This window comes from Peromyscus californicus, unplaced genomic scaffold (assembly GCF_007827085.1).
Source record: "Peromyscus californicus insignis strain IS unplaced genomic scaffold, ASM782708v3 Scaffold_15__1_contigs__length_86483966, whole genome shotgun sequence".
Taxonomy (NCBI): domain Eukaryota; kingdom Metazoa; phylum Chordata; class Mammalia; order Rodentia; family Cricetidae; genus Peromyscus; species Peromyscus californicus.
This window is the reverse complement of record NW_026294447.1, coordinates 6508649-6530695: the sequence shown is the minus strand read 5'-3', so window position 1 is coordinate 6530695 and position 22047 is coordinate 6508649. Positions and strand designations below refer to the sequence as shown.

The window sequence follows — 22047 nt, the reverse complement described above, 5'->3', positions numbered from 1 at the left end:
CACAGATGCCTAAAGCATCCAACACCATTCACAACCCCCTCCAATGGATAAATGGAACTATATTAGCGTACTTACGTTCTCAGGCAGTGTAACAAAAAAGGAAACAAAATGTGACACATGAAACAAAAGGTTAACTATTGGAAGTAAAACATAAATCTATGTTCCTTTTTATATATAATTAGCTGAAAATACAGGTGAATTATTAACAGAGTTCAATAAATAGGTAGATACTGATAAACTCACAAAATAATAGATTTTCCTACATAAAATGAATAGAAACCATGAAACAATATTTTTGACAATTCCATTCAAAATTTGGTAGGTTTCAAAACATTGCTAATAAGCAATTATGGAATAGAGTAAAAATTATAATCACAACGAAATAATCTCCCCAAAATGGCTATAGTGAAGGCTTGAGGTGTGTGAAAGTATCAACTTTTTGAAACTTAAGTAGACTAATCAATAATAAAAATTAGAAATTTAAATTCTAGTGATTTGATTTTATATTTATAGAATGTTCAAAACAATCAATCACAAAATCTATAATGCCAAATCTCATGAGGCATTTTCATAAGCAATGCCATTAGCATTCTTCAAATTTATTTTTGTGAACCAATTAAACAGTCAAATAATATGTTAACTTTGGTCAAGATTTCATTAAAAGAATAGTTTAGAAAATTTGGTGGTCTTGCATGCTCATCAACTCAAGCTGTAAATGTACTTTTAGTTTTTCTGGGTATTCCATAGGAAGAAATGAAGATTTATTTTAAAAATCTTAAAAATCATCACAGTCTCCCCAATAGCGTCAGTGACCATGAATGACATTTTCCTCCTCTTTTCTAAAAGGGACAAGTTGAGCTTTTGGAAAGAGTGTCTATGCTTATGGTTTGAAGAGCATCAAAATGAGAAGTCTGAAATAGTCTATGAGTTCATGGAGCAGCAAAGTCAGAAAACAAAGGGCTTTAGTGAACAGAGGAGAAGCTGAGGGACAGAAGAGTAACCTGGCAGGAAGGATGCATCTAAACTAGATATTAAACCAGGGGAGATTTTAGTGATGGAGAGCCAGGGGAAGAGTGTAAATGAAGAAAGAGTTCATAACCTCCCAAGATGTAGTCAGATAGGAAGAGTTTTAGGAAGATTCTGTAATGAAAGGAATTTAAGAAAAGGCAAAATACGTTATAATTATAGAAATTATGATTATTGAAGTAAAAGAGGAACCTTACTAGAACAGAGGACAACGTTGACAGAAGAAAGGAAGAGAAAAGAGGAGGGAAAGCCAGTGGTCCAGACAAGATATACTGTTTTTACCTTAAAATTGAATGTGGAGTAGACAACTGTTCCAGTCTTAATGCTATAAACAGAAAACACTGTTATATTTCTTCAGCTATTATAAAAATTGGCTATATAAATTCAATTTCAATTTATTGAAAAATAAAGCAAAATCATACAAACATAACTGAAAATTTTAGCCACCATCCAATGTTTAATTATCATTACCACACCCATTATGTTAAAGGAGGGTGACATCGCTCCCATTTGTCACCCACATATTATGTTGCTCCTTTCTCCTCAACCGAACTAAATCAGCTGATTTCACACTCCCAATCAGTCTTCTGCCACAGGCCCTTAATACACTGATTCCTTTCTCCATGATACTTCTGTCAACCCCATATCTCTGCCTGCACAAAGGAGTGATTTTTCATTTCATTCCTTCTACTCAAGAAAAGTCTTTCTCCATAAATCAAACACGTTCATCTTAGCCTCTCACTGTCCCCTCTTAGTACGTGTGCCTATCCACATGTTCTGTCCGTTACTGAGAGTGCCTTTTGGCCTGCTCCATTCAGCAGTTCCAGATCCCCGTCATCTCATGAAACTCCATGCAGCAATCCCAGACCCCCGTCATCTCATGAAACTCCATGCAGCAGTCCCAGATCCCCGTCACCTTGTGAAACTCCATGCAGCCATCCCAGATCCCTGTATCTCATGAAACTCCATGCAACAGTCCCAGATCCCCATCATCTCATGAAACTCCATGCAGCAGTCCCAGATCCCCATCATCTCATGAAAATTCATGCAGCAGTCCCAGATCCCTGTATCTCATGAAACTCCATGCAGCAGTCCCAGATCCCCGTCACCTTGTGAAACTCCATGCAGCCGTCCCAGACCCCCATCATCTCATGAAACTCCATGCAGCAATCCCAGATCCCTGTATCTCATGAAACTCCATGAAGCAATCCCAGATCCCTGTATCTCATGAAACTCCATGAAGCAATCCCAGATCCCTGTATCTCACACAGCTTTCCTCCAAACTTTTAACCCAGTCCATAGAAGATGTTCAATAATATTTCAAATGAGGAATGAAGTTTAGGTTTCTATAACTTTTTTACTCATTTTCCTCCTCCACCTACCTCTTTCCCTCTCTCTTCCCGTGTTTTCCCATTCTTCATCATGTCCACTTGTAACAACCAGCAAACACATTTCTGTCATAAGACTCAAGCTTTCTGGTATGTCACCATTTCAAATCTCAAAACCTGTTCTTGGGCGGTGGTGGTGCACAGCTTTAATCCTAGCACTCGGGGAGGCAGAGCCAGGCGGATCTCTGTGAGTTCATGGCTAGCCTGGTCTACAGATCAAGATCCAGAACAGGCACCAAAACTACATGGAGAAACTCCTGTCTCAAAAAACCAAACCAAGCCGGGCGGTGGTGGCGCACGCCTTTAATCCCAGCACTTGGGAGGCAGAGCCAGGCGGATCTCTGTGAGTTCGAGGCCAGCCTGGACTACCAAGTGAGTTCCAGGAAAGGCGCAAAGCTACACAGAGAAACCCTGTCTCGAAAAACCAAAAAAAAAAAAAAAAAAAAAACCAAACCAAACCAAACCAAACAAAAACCCTGTTCTTTTCTGGTTGGTACCCCAAGTTCACATAACATAAAAATCAAGAATGAGAATACACAGTATAAAATAAATACCTGTTGAAATGTTCACACAGTGGGTCCACCTGAGATTATTTATGATACTGTCCACAGCACACCAATCATATCACTCTAGAGAATGAACTGTTTAAATAAAACACTTGACAGAAATAACACCATTATAATGTTTAAAAAGAATGCACTTTGTGTTGAGAAAGGATGATGACTCTGCCTTGAAGAAAAAATTGACTCTGTTTCTTTAATGTGGCAATATTAGATACCTTTCATGCATGCCAGTAAGAGAGAAGGCAACAGGGTCTCTCTAAATAGACACTCCAGGGAATTAATTACACCAGAGAAGCCACCCACATTACAAAATAAAATTGGGTTTCTGTGGTTAAAAAAAAAAGCTAGGAGACAGGAACCTAGAAGACTCTGTCTTCAACATTTTAACTAATTCTTAGAGTATAAATAAACATATCAATAAAAACAAAATCCCAGAGCTTCAGCGCCTTCCATTATCTTAAACTATCCATTCCTAAGTGAAATGATGGATTCACAAAAGGCATATGTCAACTTCCCCACACAGACCCTTGCTTTCATTCAGCAAAGTTGCAGTAATTGGCAGGGGCCCCAGAATTCATTCTGTTCCTCTCATACACTGCTAGTGAACAGAGATATGTGTAGGAGGTAAGTGATGGCTTTCTCTACCCTACTGCTTAAATTAGACTCAGCTGAATAACATCTCCAAAATATTACCAGGAACTTGATGTACATGTCCCCATAACTCAGATATTGAGTCCTAATTCCTAGTGTGATGACATTTGGTGGGTAATAGCAGTGGTAGGTGACTGGGTAACACATTCCTTTAATCATTCCTAGGACTAGTCCTCTTACAAAACTGACTTAGGAAACTTCCTATAGTCTGTAGAAGGAAACTTCTACCAGGTGAGGTCATGGTGAAAAGATGACTGGCATAAGTCATGGTGGAGGCCCTTAGCCAACAGACAATCTGTCAATACATTTATTTTGTACTTCCCAGCTTCATGAACTATGGAGAATGGTGGCGGTGGCGTGGTATGCAAAATGTTTGCTTTCTAAACCTTAGAAGTTGAGTTCAGGTCCCTAGCATCCATGTAAAATGTAGAGCACAGCAGCATACACCTTCAATCCCAGTGCTGGAGAGGTGAGAAAAGATGCTTGGGGCTTCCAACCGGCCAGCCTAGCCAGTTGGTGGGCTACAGCTTCAGTGGGAGGGAGACTCCATCGCAGAAATCAATGGGATCAACAACGAAAGAGAATGACTATGAGTCCAGGCTGCTATCCACTCAGACAGCAATGTGCGTGTTTGCCCACCCATGCTTACCCTCCACCACACACACAAACCAAAAAAAAAAAAAAAAAATGTGTGTGAGGAATAAATTTATATGGCACATGAGTCACCCAGTCTATGATATTGTCATAGCAGCATGAAGAGACAGAAAATATGTACCCAGAGGAGGTGCTATAATCTAGAAACGTGGAAGAGGCTTAGAACTGGGAAGGGAGTAGATATGTTGAGTACATGCAGGGAAAAGCATGTGTTGCGCTGAGTAGACTGTTTAGAAACTGTAGTGGGGCTCAGAAAGACAACAGGAGACCTGTAGGCAGAGTTTCAATCTCCCAAAAGAATACTAACGCACTCCTGGACAGCTGATAGATATCTGGACAGCAAAGACTATTCTAATGAGTCTCCAGATGGAAATAGAACTTATTACTGGAAACTGGCTGTGTTTTAGTTCTTTGTGGAAGGCAGTACAAGAAAAACAATGAAGAGTATTCAGCTGAAATAATTCCAAAGCAAAGTGGTAAAGAGGTGGCCTGACTCCTCCTAACTGTGTATAGTAAAAAGTGATCAAAATATCTTAAAGACTTAATTGTTTACCACCCACCCTTCACAAAAACAAAAACAAAACCAAAAACAAAACAAAACAACAACAACAACAGAACCTGCATAACTTGGATCTGGGATCTGTTCGGCCTACCTATACTAGTAAGAGAGCAAGTAGCAGCCATCCTAACATAAGTCAATCACTATTCATTATGGCAAGTGGGAAATAGTGTGGATCAGCTATCTAACCAGAAACCAGGAGATCCTAGCAATACAATGGACAAATGACTCTAAGGAATTTGCAGATGTTTGGGTCTGCCCCTCACATTCTAGTGCCAAAGTACAAGGGCTCTGGAGGCTAAGATGTTGTGGAGGAGGGGCTACCTGTCCCAAGAAGATTTTTGGTTAATTTTCCTGTTGCTGTAATAAAATACCCCAACCAGCACAGCTTAGTCAAGGAGGGTTGACTGGTTAAGGGGACAGTCTGTTCCAGCAGAGACATCCTGGCAGCAGGAGCTTGAGGTACGTGGTCAAGATGTAGTCACAGTCAAGACACTGAGAGCAATGAATGTTTGTGCTCATCTAGCCTTTCCTTTTTGTACAGTCCAGGAATTAAACCCAGGGATCAGTGATGCCTACTTGTAGTGTGGATCTATTTCACTTCAATTAATCTAATTAACAAAATTCTCTCACCAGCTAGTTAGGTCCATCTCTGAAACCATGCTAGACAACACGGATTAATCCATCGATGAGACTGTAGCTGAATAGGTCGTTAGGAGGTAACATCTTGTAGGAGGAAGTCTGTCACTAGGTCATTGGGGCATGCTTTTGAAGGGTCTGTATTTTCCCCAGACCCCACCTCCCCACAGTTTTCTGCTTCCCAGCCACCATGAGGCGAGCAGCTCTCACCAATGTCCCATCTACCTATTAAGTTCTGCTTCAACATGGCCCAGAAATGGTGGAACCAAGCAATTAAGACTAGAGTATGAGACTGTGAGCAAAGATAGATTCATTCTCTTTTTAAACTCCTTCTGCTGGATACATAGTCAGTAATGAAAAGTGAGTATCTGCTCCTATCAAGATTACCAAAACCCAAAACCCAACTGTATGTAATAACTTCACCTCCTTGCTCAACTGTGAATGGGGCAACTGTGTGGTATGATTACTGAGTAATATTTTTGTTTTGGGGTCTCATTTTTGATATTGTATCTCTTCAAACTAGAGCACACTATTAAATAAGTAGCAGCAGTGAGTACCCTTGATTTCAGCTTACTAAACAACACTAGGCAAAATGGAGGTCTTCTACACTTTGAAGATTACGTTTTTATTAATTGTGACATGCTCTTTAAATGGCTCCCAACAAAAGAGGCAAGCCTAAAAGAGGGTTTTTTAAGACATTTCAAATGCCCAGTCAGACGATTTTAACAAATCTAAACAAGTTCTGTGTCAAGCAAAAGGTTAATGTGTACCTCTGTGAAGACCACCATTTGACTAGATGTGCGTGCGTTGTGGTTAGTTAGGACTTTATTGTATAAACTACACACTGAGCTTTATACCTTGTAATTATGGTAAGTGTTATTTGTGAAAGTTTCTTCAACTTATTGGGATTTTGCTTCTTCAGCTGGCAGCAATTATAGACTCAAAGACCACCAGAAATAGTTCTGCAGTCCCTTTTGGGATGCAAGCTTGTTATGGACACTTCAGAGCACACATACAGAAACACTATACTCTAATAATAAACAAAACCAGGAGAGGAAAAACTGTTTCCATTAAAACAGTTGTGCTCATAAATGATTCCAACACTAAAAGACGAAGGATTCCATGAATATGCACGGCTTTATCTGGAGTCAGAGCCATTCTGTGTGGAATTTTGAACACTTAACGTACCACTTCATATGGGTTTACCGACTACTTGCCTAGTTCTTACATTCATTTAACAAAGCAATTTCCATATGAACAACCACAAATATTTCTGGCTTCAGCTGTTAATCTCCCATGAAAAATTACTTCCATACTATTTTGAACTTGTATATGGTAATGATTATCTGTTTATCTCTGAAGCATGAAATCTGCGATGGTGCCTTTTATAATGTATGTCTATACCATGTTCGCTTCCATGTCTTTGGAAAATGAAAGATTTAAATTTTCTCCTAGGAACAAAATTTGAGAAGCATCTTACTTTCTTTACAGTTGGACCCTTCTCTACGTCCTAAATTTTTACATAAGAGGGCCTAATCCTCAAGAACTGGACTCTCGTACTGGAACTTAGAAACTGTTGATCTAAAAGTATAGAAATCTATTCAAGTTATTTCAATGAATAATGAAACTGAACTTTTTGTATGCCTGTTACAGAATGTGATAAATCAACTTTATACTAAATCCTGCATGATATGATTATTATTTTAGACTGGCAAACAAAACAAACTTTTAAGTATCTCACTCAAGTTTGTAAGGCAATAATTATAGTTCTGAGCAATAAAGTTAATATGAATTCATAACGTAATTTAAGAATTAAAAAATATATGTATGTGTGTGTGTGCTTCTGTGAGTTTATGTATGCCACCTGCATGCAGTAGCCTGTGGAGGCCAGAAGACCGGAGAAAACTTTCTTATATCTGGAGTTATGGAAGGTAGGGAGCCACTATGAGAGTACTGGAAATTCAACTGGGGCCTTCTTATAAGAGCAGCAAATGCTGCTAACCACTGAGCATCTCTACAACTGTAGAATATAATTTTGAATCCAGAGATAATTTTGTTTGTAACTCTATATTCTGTCCTCTATGAAGTTTGAAAAGGAACCAATTACAAGTTATTTTGACACCAAACATGCAGATCCTGATAATTGTAAATTAATACATTCAAAGGATATTCAGCACATGCTTTTTACTCTTAAGAAACTTATAGTTAGTTCCATGTGTTAGGCATTTCCATAATGTACTGTGTATTTATGCACATGTGTACACATACTCATGTGCTCGAGTGTATACATATGTGTGATATGACCAAGTCTTTTCCTGTGTTTGTGTATGTAGGCTTGAAGTCAACGTCGTGTCTTCTGAAGTGAATTTCTACCTCACTTTCCCCATTGAGTCTCATCATGAACCTGGAGCTAACTGATTCCACAGACTAGCTGTCCAGCAAGGCCCCGGGAGGATCCTCCTCCCCAGAGCTGGGGGTGCAGGCATTCCCAGCCGTGCCCAGCTTTTACAGTGGATTCTGGGGATCCAAACACAGGTCCTGATGCTCGCACGACAAGCGCTTCACCACCTGAGCCATCTCCTCCCTCTTTCCATAGCAACTTCCATTATGACTTTTATTATTATGACTCAAGTATGGCCAATATTGGAAGATCAGTCCATCATCAATAGGGGCCCATGAAAGAAAGGAGGCGTCCACTTCTTATCAGGGGTTGGGGAACAAAGTGGGAGGCTTTATATATACACAAAGATATTTACAGAGATTTTTCTTCCTTTTGAGACAGTCTTGTTAGGAAACCCAGGCTGGCCTCCTGAGAGCTCTTAATAAGATATATATTTTATTTATAATTTATCTCCAGTTATGACCTCTAAAAGCATTCCTTATATCTAACTCAATTTAGCTCTATAATTTGGACCAACTTTTAACCTTTAAAACAATTAATTTGGAAATAAATATATTGTAGACAACAAGATGTTTTATTTTTTCCTATTTTCATTGAAATTTGATTTTTTTTCATATAATATGTTTCAATTACGGTTTCCTCTCCCCCAGCTCCTCCCAGTTCCTCCCCACTTTCCCTCGCCTCCAAATCCACATGCTTCTGTTTCTCCTTAGAAAACAAACAGGTATCTAGAGAATAATAATAGATAAAGCAAAGACAAACCAAAATAGGACAAAACAAACAAACAAACAAACAAGATGGAAAAAGAGCCAAAGAAAAGCCTCATGTTACAGACACAGAGACACACATGCTCACACACACCTCCAAAGAAGCCATTGAGTTCATCCTGGGTTGGCCATCTACTGCTAGGCATGGAGCCTACCGTTAAGAGTGTTTTGTATACCCAATGAGACTCCTTTGGGGAAAACTAAGTTTTCATTTGTAAGTGGTTATCAGTTGAAGATTGTAGACGAATTTCTAAACAGTTTTAGTAAATAAGAAACACAGAGTCAAATACAGGTATATAGCTGAAGAGATCAGAGCAATAGCCACGACTAGCCTTAGCTTACCACCAGCAGTAGCTTCCCCAGAGAGAGCCTCTTCCTGCCTGACCTGAGCTTTTATTACTTTCCTGTTCTGCCTTCTCATTGGCTCTAAGCCCTGCCACTTGACTTCCTCGTCACTGCCTGTCTATACAGGCCTCCAGGTCTCTATGGTTGGTACTGGGATTAAAGGCTCAGGTCACCATGCTTGGCTGTGTCCTTGACCACACAGATACTCTGCCTGCCATGTGGTCAGATTAAGGGCGTGGGCTACCATCACCTGACTTCTGTTCCTGGCTCGCTATGACCTCTGATCTCCAGGCAAACTTTATTTATTAACATACAAATAAAATCACATTTCAGCACAATTAAAATATCACCACAGAAGATAGCTTCTGGGTTAGGGATGGGGGCTTGTGTCCACTTTTCTCAGAGCTGAGACCCCACCTGGTACAGACATGTGGATGCCCTGTGCATGCTGCCTCAATCTCCACGAGTTTATACATGTCTCAATCCTTCTGTGTTTAGAAGGCCTTGTTGCCCTGCTGTTCTCCATCCCTTCTGGCTCTTACTCTCTTTCTGCAACCTCCTATGTAGAGTTCTCTTAGTCCTGAGGGGAGAGATTTGATGTGAGAAATCCCAAATGTATGTGTTGAAATCCTTACCAATACACAGATCCTATTCAGAAGCAAGGGCTTTGGAAGACAAGTAGGCTTTAATGCTGGAGACCTCATGAGATTAGTGCCTTGGTAAAGAGGCACCCCCAAATGCTGCCTTGACTGTTGTACCCCATAAAGATGAAAGAAGAAGATATCATCTAAGAGCCAGAAAAGATGTCAGCAGTAGACTATGTCTACCTAACAATTTGATCTTGGGCTTCTCAGACTCAAAATAATAAGAAATTTATGTCTATTATCTATAAGCCACCTACTCTGTGTTACATTTTTTGGTAACCCCAAAAGACTAAAGTACACTGAGAAGAAAAGGCCTTTATTCTTTATGTGATAAACTTCTGTATTTTAAAAACATATTAAAGGAAAATGAAGGTTCATGATTTACCTTTGAAATAAATGATAACAATATCAAATACATTCAAATTTGAACACTCAAAGGCAGATTGAATTTTGGAGGCAGCTACACAATAATGTCCCTCTATTCATAATTATTTAGTGTTCTATATAGTTAAACATAGGTGGTGCTCATCTACAATCAGTACTTGAGAGACTGAGACAGAAGGACTACATAGAAGCCTTATCTCACCCCTTCAATACCACTGATTCCTACATTGATTTTCAGTTGTCATTTATCAGTATGAGACTCAACTTTCATGTCATTTCAACTAACCTTATCGCCTCTGCTTGGGTAGAGATACATACATACATACATACATACATACATACATACATACATATATATGTATGTATGTGTCTATGTTCGTATGTATGTGTGTGTATATATATAATATATATTATATATATATATATATGAAATACAACTAATAAGTCTGAGAGATTTAAAAGTAACGCTGACCTTTGTTTTTCATCATCATGCTGTGTATAATATGGAAACTGTCCATGATGAACTACATAGTAAATGTTTGCAATTATAATCTTGCACAAAATATGAGCACAGAGTGCTCATTAAACCAGCAATGCTTTATTAAAACCCTAGGAAAATATCATGCAGAAAAAAATATTTCACAACATAAGTTTTATTATTTTTTGAAGTGACAAAAAGTAGATAACATAACTATTCTGACAAGAGTATAAACCAGCACGCTGTGAAAACCAACAGGTAACAGGCCATAAACCCTGTCAACCATTCAGATGGATGGGACACAGTCCTCTGCCTGAATCTTTCACAGCTAAAGGGATTTATGTGGAAACAAAAGCATCATTTTTAGAGAACATCTGCTGTTTACTTACCATCTACAAGAATAATCTTTAGGAGAGGAGAAATCTCTGCAGTGTCTATTACTGTCTAGGCAAAGGGAGAGTTGAGAGAAGTGTCTTAGCTCAGGGTGAAGGGGAAAGTTACAACTGAGTGTGAGTATAATCTGAGAAATAGAGAAAAGCATGCTTGAAGTACCTTCAAAAATACCAACCCAGAACATTTAAACCACCCAAGAGCTTTGCAGTAAACATCAGAGGACACCCCAGTTTCACCACATGTCCATGTCTACCTGTACTAATTCATGTCCCCTCTTCTACTGACTATAATCCTGTATAAGGTCCAAAGCATAAACACAAGGAAAAGTGCACTTGGTACCCTTGAAATGCTTTTTGAGTGCTAAATCATTCAAAACATTGTTCTTCAGGGTTGTCTTGTGTTTTGGAGCAGTGTCTGCAGATGACTCCCCCACCCCTGGCTGTAATGCAGAGATGACGAGATGTGACTCAGCAGTCCTTGAACATCCTCGCCAGTCCACGTCAGAACTGTACTAAGGTGAAAACAGCACAGCTGAGAAAGTCCTTATCAATACAGCCTTGTGGGAAGTGGATTCTTACGCAAATTTTATCACTGATTCATGTGATACTATGGAGGAGTGGTAAAGAAAAATTAAAACTTTGAGGTTTTACGATCAGATAATATTAAACAGATATTTTCTTTCTCTTGAACTAGAATATACTGATGTGCCGAGAACATTGAAAGTCTGTGATGAAAACTGAACACTCAAGGCAGAAAGAGAAATGCGTCCTTTGTAGTAACCAAGCGGAAGTCTCCCCTACAGTCAAAAGTTAACACAATGCTCTCTTTCTTTTCTTTTCTTTTCTTTTCCGATTTGCTTTTCTTTCTTTCTTTCTTTCTTTCTTTCTTTCTTTCTTTCTTTCTTTCTTCTTTCTTTCTTTCTTTTTTTCTTTCTTTCTTTCTTTTTTTCTGAGACAGGGTCTCACTATGAAGCCTTGGCTTGACTGGAAATCCCTATGTAGCCCAGGCTGGCCCAGAACTCAGGGAAATTTGCCTGCCTCTGTCTACTAAGCGCTGAGATTAAAGACACGTACCACCACGCCTGACTCCAACACAGCTAAAATATGCCCATCCAGACACTTGGCATATTTTCTATTTTGGGTTTTGGCAACTAACTAAAGCTGTATTGTTTTTCAAGAGCAGAATGTCTGTGACAAGATGCAGAAAAGTGTCAGTGTGACAGACAAACTTAAGAACACTGTTATATTGCTGTCATTATGGCTTTTGTTAAAACAAGTCAGGTTAATGCTTTGATTAAGTGTACTCAAGACAATATTACAAAGGCCAAGGGCAAAACATAAAAGTATAAGTGCTATAGATGTCATTCATCAATTTACTATTATACTAATGGCTTTAAGAAGTAAGGTCTTAAATGCACTAATCACACAAATTACTACATAGAGACAGAAGAAAATAAATCATAAAGTGTAATTGCCTTGGCTGAAGAAGCAGGATGCAGGGACAGCAGTGAGTCTTTGCCTCTCTGGCCCACCACCCACTCATAGAAGCGCACAGACATGATCAGTCAAGCCTTTCTATGGAGCAGAGTTTTAGAACCACAGTCATATTGTATATCCTTATCACCTCGTTCTTATACAGAGTACCCTTTATCACTCTCCGGTAGACTTTGATATTGTCTGAATCTTGGACAGAAATAATAAAAAATGTCCTATCTCTTATACATCAGTTTCGATAAATAAGGATAAGCTTATTTATAATTTTGCCATTGATTGCTGGACAAGATAGTGTATGCTCATAATCTTGGTACTTGGTGGGAGAATCAGGAGTTCAGGGTCATGTTCTACTATATAGTAAGTTCAAGACCAATATGAACTACATGGAATTGTATCTCCAAAATAGACCAAACAGAAATTCTGCCATGTCTAACAAATAGAACAGATTTAGCATTGACGAATTGCTGGGAAGGAATCCTTTAAATCACATCAGTCACTGAATTAAGGTACCAATAACTTTTGTTGGGTTTTGAATACCTAGAATGCCCTAGGTATTAAGGATAAAAGGGGAATGTTTCATAGAAAAAAGAACCAAGGCAAACGCTTTACACAGGAAAACCTAAAAGTGACCAATAGGCCTGATAAGCCCTTTCCAACACAAGCACATTGTCATCTCACACTGGGGTAGCTGAGGCACCAGGAGGCCTTGTTCCAGGCCAACCTGGGCTATACCAGCAGACTGTACATTAGTAAAATCAAACAGATGCCCTTCCCTTGCTCTCCATCCCTGGCCTCTTGTTAGCATCTTGTTTCCTACATCTTCCAATTTAATTCTTATTTTGGTCCAGAGATCAATAAGCTGCTATCCTCAGGACAAATCTATGTCTCCTAGTTTTGTAAAGAAATTGTCACCTGACACAAGGCCATCCATTTATGATTTACTGGGCTGTTTCTGCACTGTTGTTACAGCAGAGGCAAGACCTAAAGCCATGTACTTCCTGCCACTCTTCACGGGGAAAACAAAACTACTGCTCAACAATCGATAGCCCTAGGTGTCAAATAAACCACTTTTTCAGCATTTAATCCATTAATATCCAATACACAAACTCTTTATAAGACACTAGGAACTGACTTTTTCACACTTTCTTCACTAATTCATATGAACGGGTGAAGAAATAGATCCAAATTAAGCTAACAACTATACAGGAATTTTAATGTAATATAAAACAATGATAAACAAATCAGAAACATTAAATACAAGAGACTTAAGTGAGCTATATAAATGTGAATGTTAAATCATTTTATTTCAAAGGGTAAATAAAAGTAGTACAGCTAGTCTACCATGAACTATGTTTTTTATCCTTATCAGACTAATTATCAGTGTGGTAGGTTATTTTAAAACACTAGAAATTACATTAGAAAAATTCAAAGCTTAGCCTGGAGGCAGCAGCCTACATAATCTCCCAGCTGTTTAAGAGGCTAAGTGTATTTGTAACTGCATGTGCTGAGCAGCTTTTTACTATATTTGAAAGTCACAGGTGACAAGAGGCGATGACAAGGACCTGAACGATTGAGTTCAAAGCCACGTTAGACAACCCAGTGGTATATCGTCTCAAAATGTAAAAAGTAAAAGGAAGATTGGGTTATAGTTCATAACAAAACACTCACTAGCATGTATGAGACCTTAGGTTCAGTTCCTAGTACAAAGAAATGCCTTAAGAAGAACATTTATATCATTGATTTGTATGTAATTCAGGATAGGTAACTAACCAAATATTCATGTACATGTCTTCTAAGGTAAATTATTTGAGTATATGGTAATTTTCATTAAAAATAACATTTACATGTATAAAAATGTCAAAGAAACACACTTTTTATATTCTTACTAAATTTAATTTAAAAGAACCCTGTTTAATATGAAAAAGTTACTTCTTTCAAGAATAAAGTTCTATGTTGTATAAAAGATACTTATGAAAAGGCTACTCTGAGATATATGATATCATAAATATAAAATTAATAAATCTCTCATATTTTAAGCTATTTTTAGTCAGACTTTTGTCCTTTACTACTTCCCATTTATTAATGAAAAGGAAAGCCTGTGATATGTTTCTTCCAAGGCTTTATATTTACTTACTGATATTTTCAACTTTTTTGAAGATCCTCATGGCTTATTCAAAATGCATCATCTACAAATTAAGTATAGCTGTCTAATAAATCTCTTACAAATAATGTACAGTTGAAATTCTCTTCTGGGTTAAATTTTAATGAGTTCTTAAGCACTTTTAGATTTGTGGGACATTTATGCATTCTCAAGTCACCAGAGCAGAGAACAATGAATCTCTACACTAGTTCACTTACAGCTAGCTCAGTTTCCTCATGACCACAGGGTTTGTAACAACATTTCACTAAGAAAATTAAAAGGTGGACAATAAATTCATATACTATATCAAGAACAAAGTAATTGTAGTGCATTTATAACTGCATGGGCTTAGTATTTTTATAATTGAATCTCAGAGATGGTAAATGCTCTTTGGGTAAAGGGAAATATTTATTTCTTGTGATTGTGATATATATATACATATGAACAACATTAAATCCATAAAAAATTATTAAAAGGAAGTTGTGGATCTGATAGAAAATACAGAGTACATGAGAGGAGCTGGAAAAGGGAAAGGATGGGTGGAAATGATGTAAAGATAATATTCCCATAATGAAATCCTAAAAAAAATGAAAATTTAAATTAAAGAAAGAATTTATAATGATCTTCTTGAGGAATAATAAAGCATAAGAGCACATGGAAAATCAAAGAAATAAATAAAGAAAACAAAATAAGAGGTTTCATAAATAAATAAAAACTACTAAAAAGAAACAAATTGAAATCAAAGTATATTTTTAAAAATACACTATTAATAGATGGGACTTATCCTTGAAGTGCAAAAATGTTTTAATACATGCAAAGCAACAAATATATCATGTTAAAAGCATGAAAGACTTCCCCCAATAAGATCTTCTCAATAGATGAAAATTCAGTTAACAGAAATGAAAATTCCTCCATCATAAAATTTATTATAAAACTGAGTACAGAATAAAGGTACTGCCACATAATAAAAGCCCTCCCTGCTTAAGTCTAGAAAGCTTAAGGCCGGAAAGTTCTTACATTCAACACAGCAGTGGGAGTCCTGGCTGGAGTCTTGGCCAGAACAGTGAGGAAGGAGAATGAGAACAGAAGTATTCAAATGGAAAAAGAAGATGTAAACAATGTCTTTTGAAATGACAAAACTTTATAAAAAAAAATTAGTCCTAAAGTAAAGCCTTCATTAAAACTGATAGGAAAATAAGTTCAATAATAATTTGATTCATTTGTGAATTATTACAAATAATACAAGATCACTTTTATTTCTGTAAACTATAAAGAAACTATACAAAAGCGCTATTAAGAAACGAATTTGTACATTAAAGTGTATAAAACACCAGTGAAGGAATTTAAGATGGCACAGATGAAGGCAGCCCGTGCTCATGGATGGAAGAGTAGTTCTCGAGTGTCCATACTACCCAGAATGATGTAAAGACACGACACCAAAAAACTCAAATGACGCTTTTGACAGAAAAAGAGAATCTTAAAATTTCTATAAAACCACAGAATTTCCTTAGTGGCCAGAATGGCCTTGGACAAATCCAGAGGCACCTACATTTCAATCATATTACAAATCTACAACTCTGCATTACCATCTCTAACCATTCAGATTTAAGTCCACCCCCTGTTTTTTGAGTTTCCCCCTTCACAGGACCTATGTCTCATTCACCTCTGTAGTACTTTATCTGTCCCCTCCCCTCACAGTGTACCTTTTTACTTTCCCGGCTTCTGTAGTTACTTCATGATATATACTCAAATCCAAAGATTTGGAGCTAAGATTCACAAATAAGAGACAACACGTTTGTCCCTTTGGATCTGTGTTACCTCATTTAGTATAATATTTCCCAGTCCCATTCACTTACCTGAAAATATGGTCATTTCATTTTTCCCTTAAAGCAGAATAGAATTCCAATGTATATGTGTATAACATTTCCATTACCCATTTATCAAATGAAGAATATTTAGGTTGCTCCCACTTCCTAGCTCTTAGGTCAGAAATGAACATGGATGAGCAGGAATCTGTATAGCAGGATACTGAGTCCTTTGGGCACAATATAAAGTGTGCTTAGAATTCTCCAGACTGGTTTCCATAGTGGCCACAGTAGTTTGCAATCCTACCAAGAGTGAACGAAGGTTCCCTTTCTTCCTCATACTCAGTAGCATTGGTTTTCAATTGTTTTCTTGATTTTAGTTGATGTGGGGGAAATTTCCCAAGGCCCCACCCCTGGATATAGAGCCATGAGCTGCAGTGGGTTCAGAGAAAGGGAGAATCAGTTTCCTAAAGGATGAGCTCCCTGACAGCTCAGCTCATGCCAAATAGTCAGCCCTAAAGATTATGTACATATGAGCAACGCTAACTGGACTTAGTAGCGTGTGTGTGTGTGTGTGTGTGTGTGTGTGTGTGTGTGTGTGTGTGTATAAAATAATAGATTGGGAGAGGAAGAGGGAATGGAGGCACATCAGAGGAGTTAGAATGTGAGCTAGATGAGTGGAAATGACAGAAATAGCTTATTTGTGTATAAAATTATCAAAAAATAATTTTAAAAGAAATGTATTTTCTTTCATAAACCAATTTTTACTTCTAACCAACACACACACACACACACACGCCCCAAATCTCCTCAATACACTGTGAGTAGCAGGAAGAATTAAACAAGATGCTTCAGCGATGACATCCTAAATTGACTGTATGGCATGCATCTCACAGAGGGAACCAGAATCTCTGGAAGATTAACTAGCTTCCATAAGATAGACACATTATTCCATGGAAGAGTAACCGAGATCTGCAATAGCATGATGCCCTTATTCTCCCACTCTGATAAACTTTTGATGGAGCATGATGGAGTAGCAAGCACTGAAATTAAATGTCAAGCCAAACAGGAGCTGGGTATGATGCCATTTGCCTAGAATCCTAGCTTTTAAAAGGCAGAATTAGTTGAAGCAGGAGGGTCAGAAACTGAAGGCCAACCTTGGGTACATAGTAAGTCTGAGTCCAGCCTAAGCTACATGAGAATGTGTATGCATGTTCTCCCCCGCCTCTTGTGTGTGTGTGTAAGTGTGTGTGTGTGTGTGTGTGTGCGTGTGTGTGTGTGTGTGTGTGTGTGTGCGTGTGTGTGTGTGTGTGTGTGTGACTCAATTTCACCTTTATATAAACAATGCTCATTTAACTAGCTGACTACAATTATGGTATCCAGTTGAGACAATTCTATGCAAAAAGCTTGAGTAACTAATTTGAAGTTCAATGGCTTGTGGTTGTAATGTCATAATGCAAGAGACAGACAGCAGGGAGTGGCTGATGTTATCTGGGCAATGTCCTACCATTCACACAATAAAACAAGGATGAGCCAGAGGAATGTAAAGAAGAAAATATTTTTATTTCAGGAATTTTAACTATGAACACACTTAGTGAGTCCTGCTTAAATTTTATGCTGTTGATTTTACACACACATTACATGTTGAATGTGAATCAAGTAGACAGCTTGCTTGCTGACACATAACACATTTAAAACTTCTATGTGTATTTTAATAAGTATTCACTGATAAATGAACATAGTCGTAGCCTTTTCAGGCAGATTAAAACCAAGGATTTGATTTGAGGTTTTGGTTTTTTTGTCCTTGATTTTGTACCAAAAATGGATGCATTTTTATATTTCTTTGCTATTAATGTGTTAATGTATTAATATTTTAACACTGATTCTGTTTTGAACATTTGTACTATAATGTAATTATTCACAGTAAATCTATATTACACTTGAAAACAGAGCAGCAGAGCTTTGTGTATCCTTTTTTATTTTTCCAAAGCTATGAGCTTGCTGCTACCACCATAAATATTCTATATATATTAACCATCTTGTAATTTTAACAGAACAAAAAAATCCTGGAGACCACAACCCTTCCACATCCACACAAGCGATCAGAAGACTGGGGTGGGACAGGCCACAGCGCTCCTATGCTGGACTTGCATGACCAGTGACTATCACACACTGTTTCCTAAGCATACACACAGAGAAAGGACCAACTTAAACAGATCAGTAGTCTTCCATCTCAGTTAGTGTGGGAAGCTCTGCTCCCTGGGGTCTGATTGGATGGATGGAGGGAACAATTCATGAGCAAAGGACATCCTTGGGACGAAATCTCTTTTTAAGTAAACAAACACCAGCAAAGCTAAATTCTATTTGATTTTACTGAGTTACTTTAACAAATGTTATGTAATTATGTTTTCTAGAGCTTCAGAGGAAGCATGCTTGGTTTAATTTATGAAAGCTTGGCCTAGGTTTAGATAGGAAAACTGCGCTAGGATCAGTATTCACTGTCCTGGCATTTCAATTGCTCTATCTAAGGAACCATCACTGCTGTGTGTCAGCTTAGACTGTGGCTAACTTTGTCCACACTTGCACTTTGCAGTCAATTTGTGCATCTTATATTGACACAGGAAGCTTTTGCACAGGGCTGTGCCAAGAGTTAATATTCTTCTTTATGACTCCATGAATGAGAGGAAGAAAGTCTAAATAGTCTTGAGAGTGAGGTGGCAGAATTTTGGTCACACAAAAACATCTGGCTCTGGAGACAGCTATAGTTTTGTGTGACTATCTTTCTCTCAGAAGACAGTGCTAAAGTTTTATTGAGGTCATCTTAGAAGATCACAAAGGCACTAGTGGACACAGCCTGTGACATGAATGAGTTAATAAGATGAAACTGCTACCTCTAAGAACATCCTTTTCTAATTCATTCAGAAGAGCTTTGTTTCCACCAGACCATAAAGGTTTTATAGCAGGAAATCACTCTTCATGTTAAATCATCATAATGTAAGAAAAAAATGGGGAAGTGGAGAATCTAGAACTCTGAAAATATAATGGAAGACTTGAATATAGAAAGTATTCACTAGAGTGTGCACTGCTCTTTCAAAGGACCTGAGTTCAATTCCCAGCACCAACATCAGGCAGCTCACAACTATCTATAACTTCAGATTCAGGGAAGCTGATGCCTCTGGTCTTCCCAGGTAGCTGTAGTCATGTGCACATACCTACTTGGGAATGCACAGACGGACACACACACACACACACACACACACACACACACACACACACATACACACACAAGCAAACACAATTAAAAATAAGAAAAATCAATAGTACTAACTATAAATACAGAATTTTTGTTACAATTTGAGGAAGCTGATAAGTCACCTCATATATGCCAAAACTTCCAATTTAAAGCCATATGACAATGTATTTCCTTGATTTTGCAAATGGCAAAAATGGGTAAAATTACAGCCCAAAGCTGTACAGCAAATTCTTATCAAATGTCAACTCTTTCGTGTCACCCCTCTTCTTATGAATATTCTCAAGTCAATTAGTTTGCTAATAGTACAATGCACCCCAGAAACGGAAGAGACACTCGTGGTCTTCAGGGGTGATTTCTTATCCCTTTCAGAGAGAAGCATCAGCCCTTCCAAGTTTCCTTCAAGAGAAAAAAGTGAAATTCTTTTGACTGCTCTGGAGGTCACTATCTAGGACAGGGAGGCCAGGAATTTGTGACGAGCCTGCAACCACTGCCTTCCTCCCCAGCACTAAGACCACAAAGACGACACAGCTTTGCCACCACACCTCCCCAAGAGTCATTTCCTATGCTTTCTCTTGATATTTTGACTCGCACGCAAAGTTAAAAAAGAACAGAGGAGAAAGGAAAGAGTTAGCTATACAGAGCACCCAGAAGGGCGTCTGAGGGTTGTAGGAACAGTCTCATATGGAAATAATGTGACTCCGAAACAAGGGATTCAGATAAAAGCAACTCATCCCGGACATTAGTGTAACCATACCAATAATGATACCAGTTAAAGTTTTAATGAAAACACATGCTTCAGCTCCCTCACTTAGCTGCCTCCTGCCTTGAAGACACTCCTTTGCTTGACACCACCACTGTGTGGACAGCAGGCAGAAGTATGAGAACTGTTCCAGACTCCATCTCTTGGCACCATCACTGTGCGGACAGTAAGGAGAAGCAACAGAACTGTTCTAGACTCCACCACTGTGCGGACAGCAAGCAGAAGCATGAGAATTGTTCCAGATTCCACTTTCTCCTTTGGCTTGTGTCTCTCCAGCCCTCATCAGTTCTTCTTCCAAGTCTTTGGCATCTCCTTTGGACTCTCTTGTCTTCTCTGGAAGCCTCAAATTCTAGCAACTGTCACAAGCTTTACATCTTTTTTTTCCCCACATAACATCTTTATTGATTCTCTGGGAGTTTCATAATATGTACCTTGATCACAATCCCTTCCCAGTCCTTCTATATCTGCTTCACCTTGTGACATCCCCCATTAAAAGAAGTACAAAATAATTTTTTTTAAAAAAAGTCCATTTTGTGTTATCTATACACTCGCAGGAGCATGCTCAAATTCTTAGTGGCCTACCCCTTAAATAGAATTGAGTCCTTCCCTTCCCCTACCTCTGCCAGAAGCTATCAATTGTGGAGAGCTACTCTTTGGCGTCTCCATCATACTTTTTTTTTTTTTTTTTTTTTTTTTTTTTTTTTTTTTTTTTTTTTGGTTTTTCGAGACAGGGTTTCTCTGTGTAGCTTTGCGCCTTTCCTGGAACTCACTTGGTAGCCCAGGCTGGCCTCGAACTCACAGAGATCCGCCTGGCTCTGCCTCCCGAGTGCTGGGATTAAAGGCGTGCGCCACCACCGCCCGGCTCCATCATACTTTTTATGAGTTCTCTTTGGTGGCTTCCTGTCTAGGCTGTTACTTTTTTGGGGGGAGGGGAGTGCTGGGGTCAGGGTAAGGGTTGTCACAGAAGTCTTCCATGTCTCTCCCTCTCAACTGTGCATCTGCAGTCATCCATATCATAACAAAAGTAGCTTCCTTGCTCTCCACAGTCAGAGGGAGTATGGATCATGGGCCACTACTGCAGTAGAACCATGGACCCAGACAAGGAGCTTCAAGGCTGCCTGTACCATGGACATTCACGTGGCCTCTGGTAGCAGTGGAGGCCACCCACATTTGCATGGCCCCCATTGGCAGCATGGCACATGGACAGCAACGTGGCTTCAGGATGCACCACAGACCACAGACATCTGCATGGTCCTTGGTGCCAAAACTAGCCATGGACATAAACTGAGACTCTGGTTGCAGCAGGACCATGGACCCAGACATATCCCTCAGTGGCAGCATGGGCCTGGACGTCATCATGGCTTCATGTTTGGGCCATGATCTTACTGCAGCAGGGGTCTATGTTGATGTCCCTGGTCTGTGTTGCCATGCAGGGCCATGAGGATGTCCATGGTCTGTGCTGAAGCCATATCAATGTTCATGGGCCATACTGCCTCTGAGGGCCATAATTATCTGAGTGCCACATGTTGCCACTTGAGTCCTGGGTGATGTCTGGGTTGTCCTGCTACTGAGGGCCATGTCTAGATCCATGATCCTACTGCAGCCTGGGTCTGTGTTGATGTTCATGGTCTGAGTTACCACCAAAGGCTATGTATATGTCTGAGGTCTGTGCTGCCACCTGAAGCCATACTGATGTCCTAAGGT

The 22047-nt window shown here is 38.8% G+C and overlaps 1 protein-coding gene across 6 annotated transcripts in view; it reads right to left on the bottom strand.

The window, feature by feature from the left end:
• Positions 1 to 22047, bottom strand: part of Crppa (CDP-L-ribitol pyrophosphorylase A) — a 308706-nt gene that overhangs the window by 35321 nt on the left and 251338 nt on the right. Inside the window, exon 10 of one of the 6 annotated variants that reach the window (XM_052738354.1) lies at positions 1309 to 1351. The exons of the other annotated variants lie outside the window; for them this stretch is intronic. Within the exon in view, the coding sequence (XP_052594314.1) occupies positions 1346 to 1351 (6 nt within the window). The 3' untranslated portion in view covers positions 1309 to 1345. The remainder of the gene's footprint in view (positions 1 to 1308; positions 1352 to 22047) is intronic. 6 annotated transcript variants of the gene reach the window in all.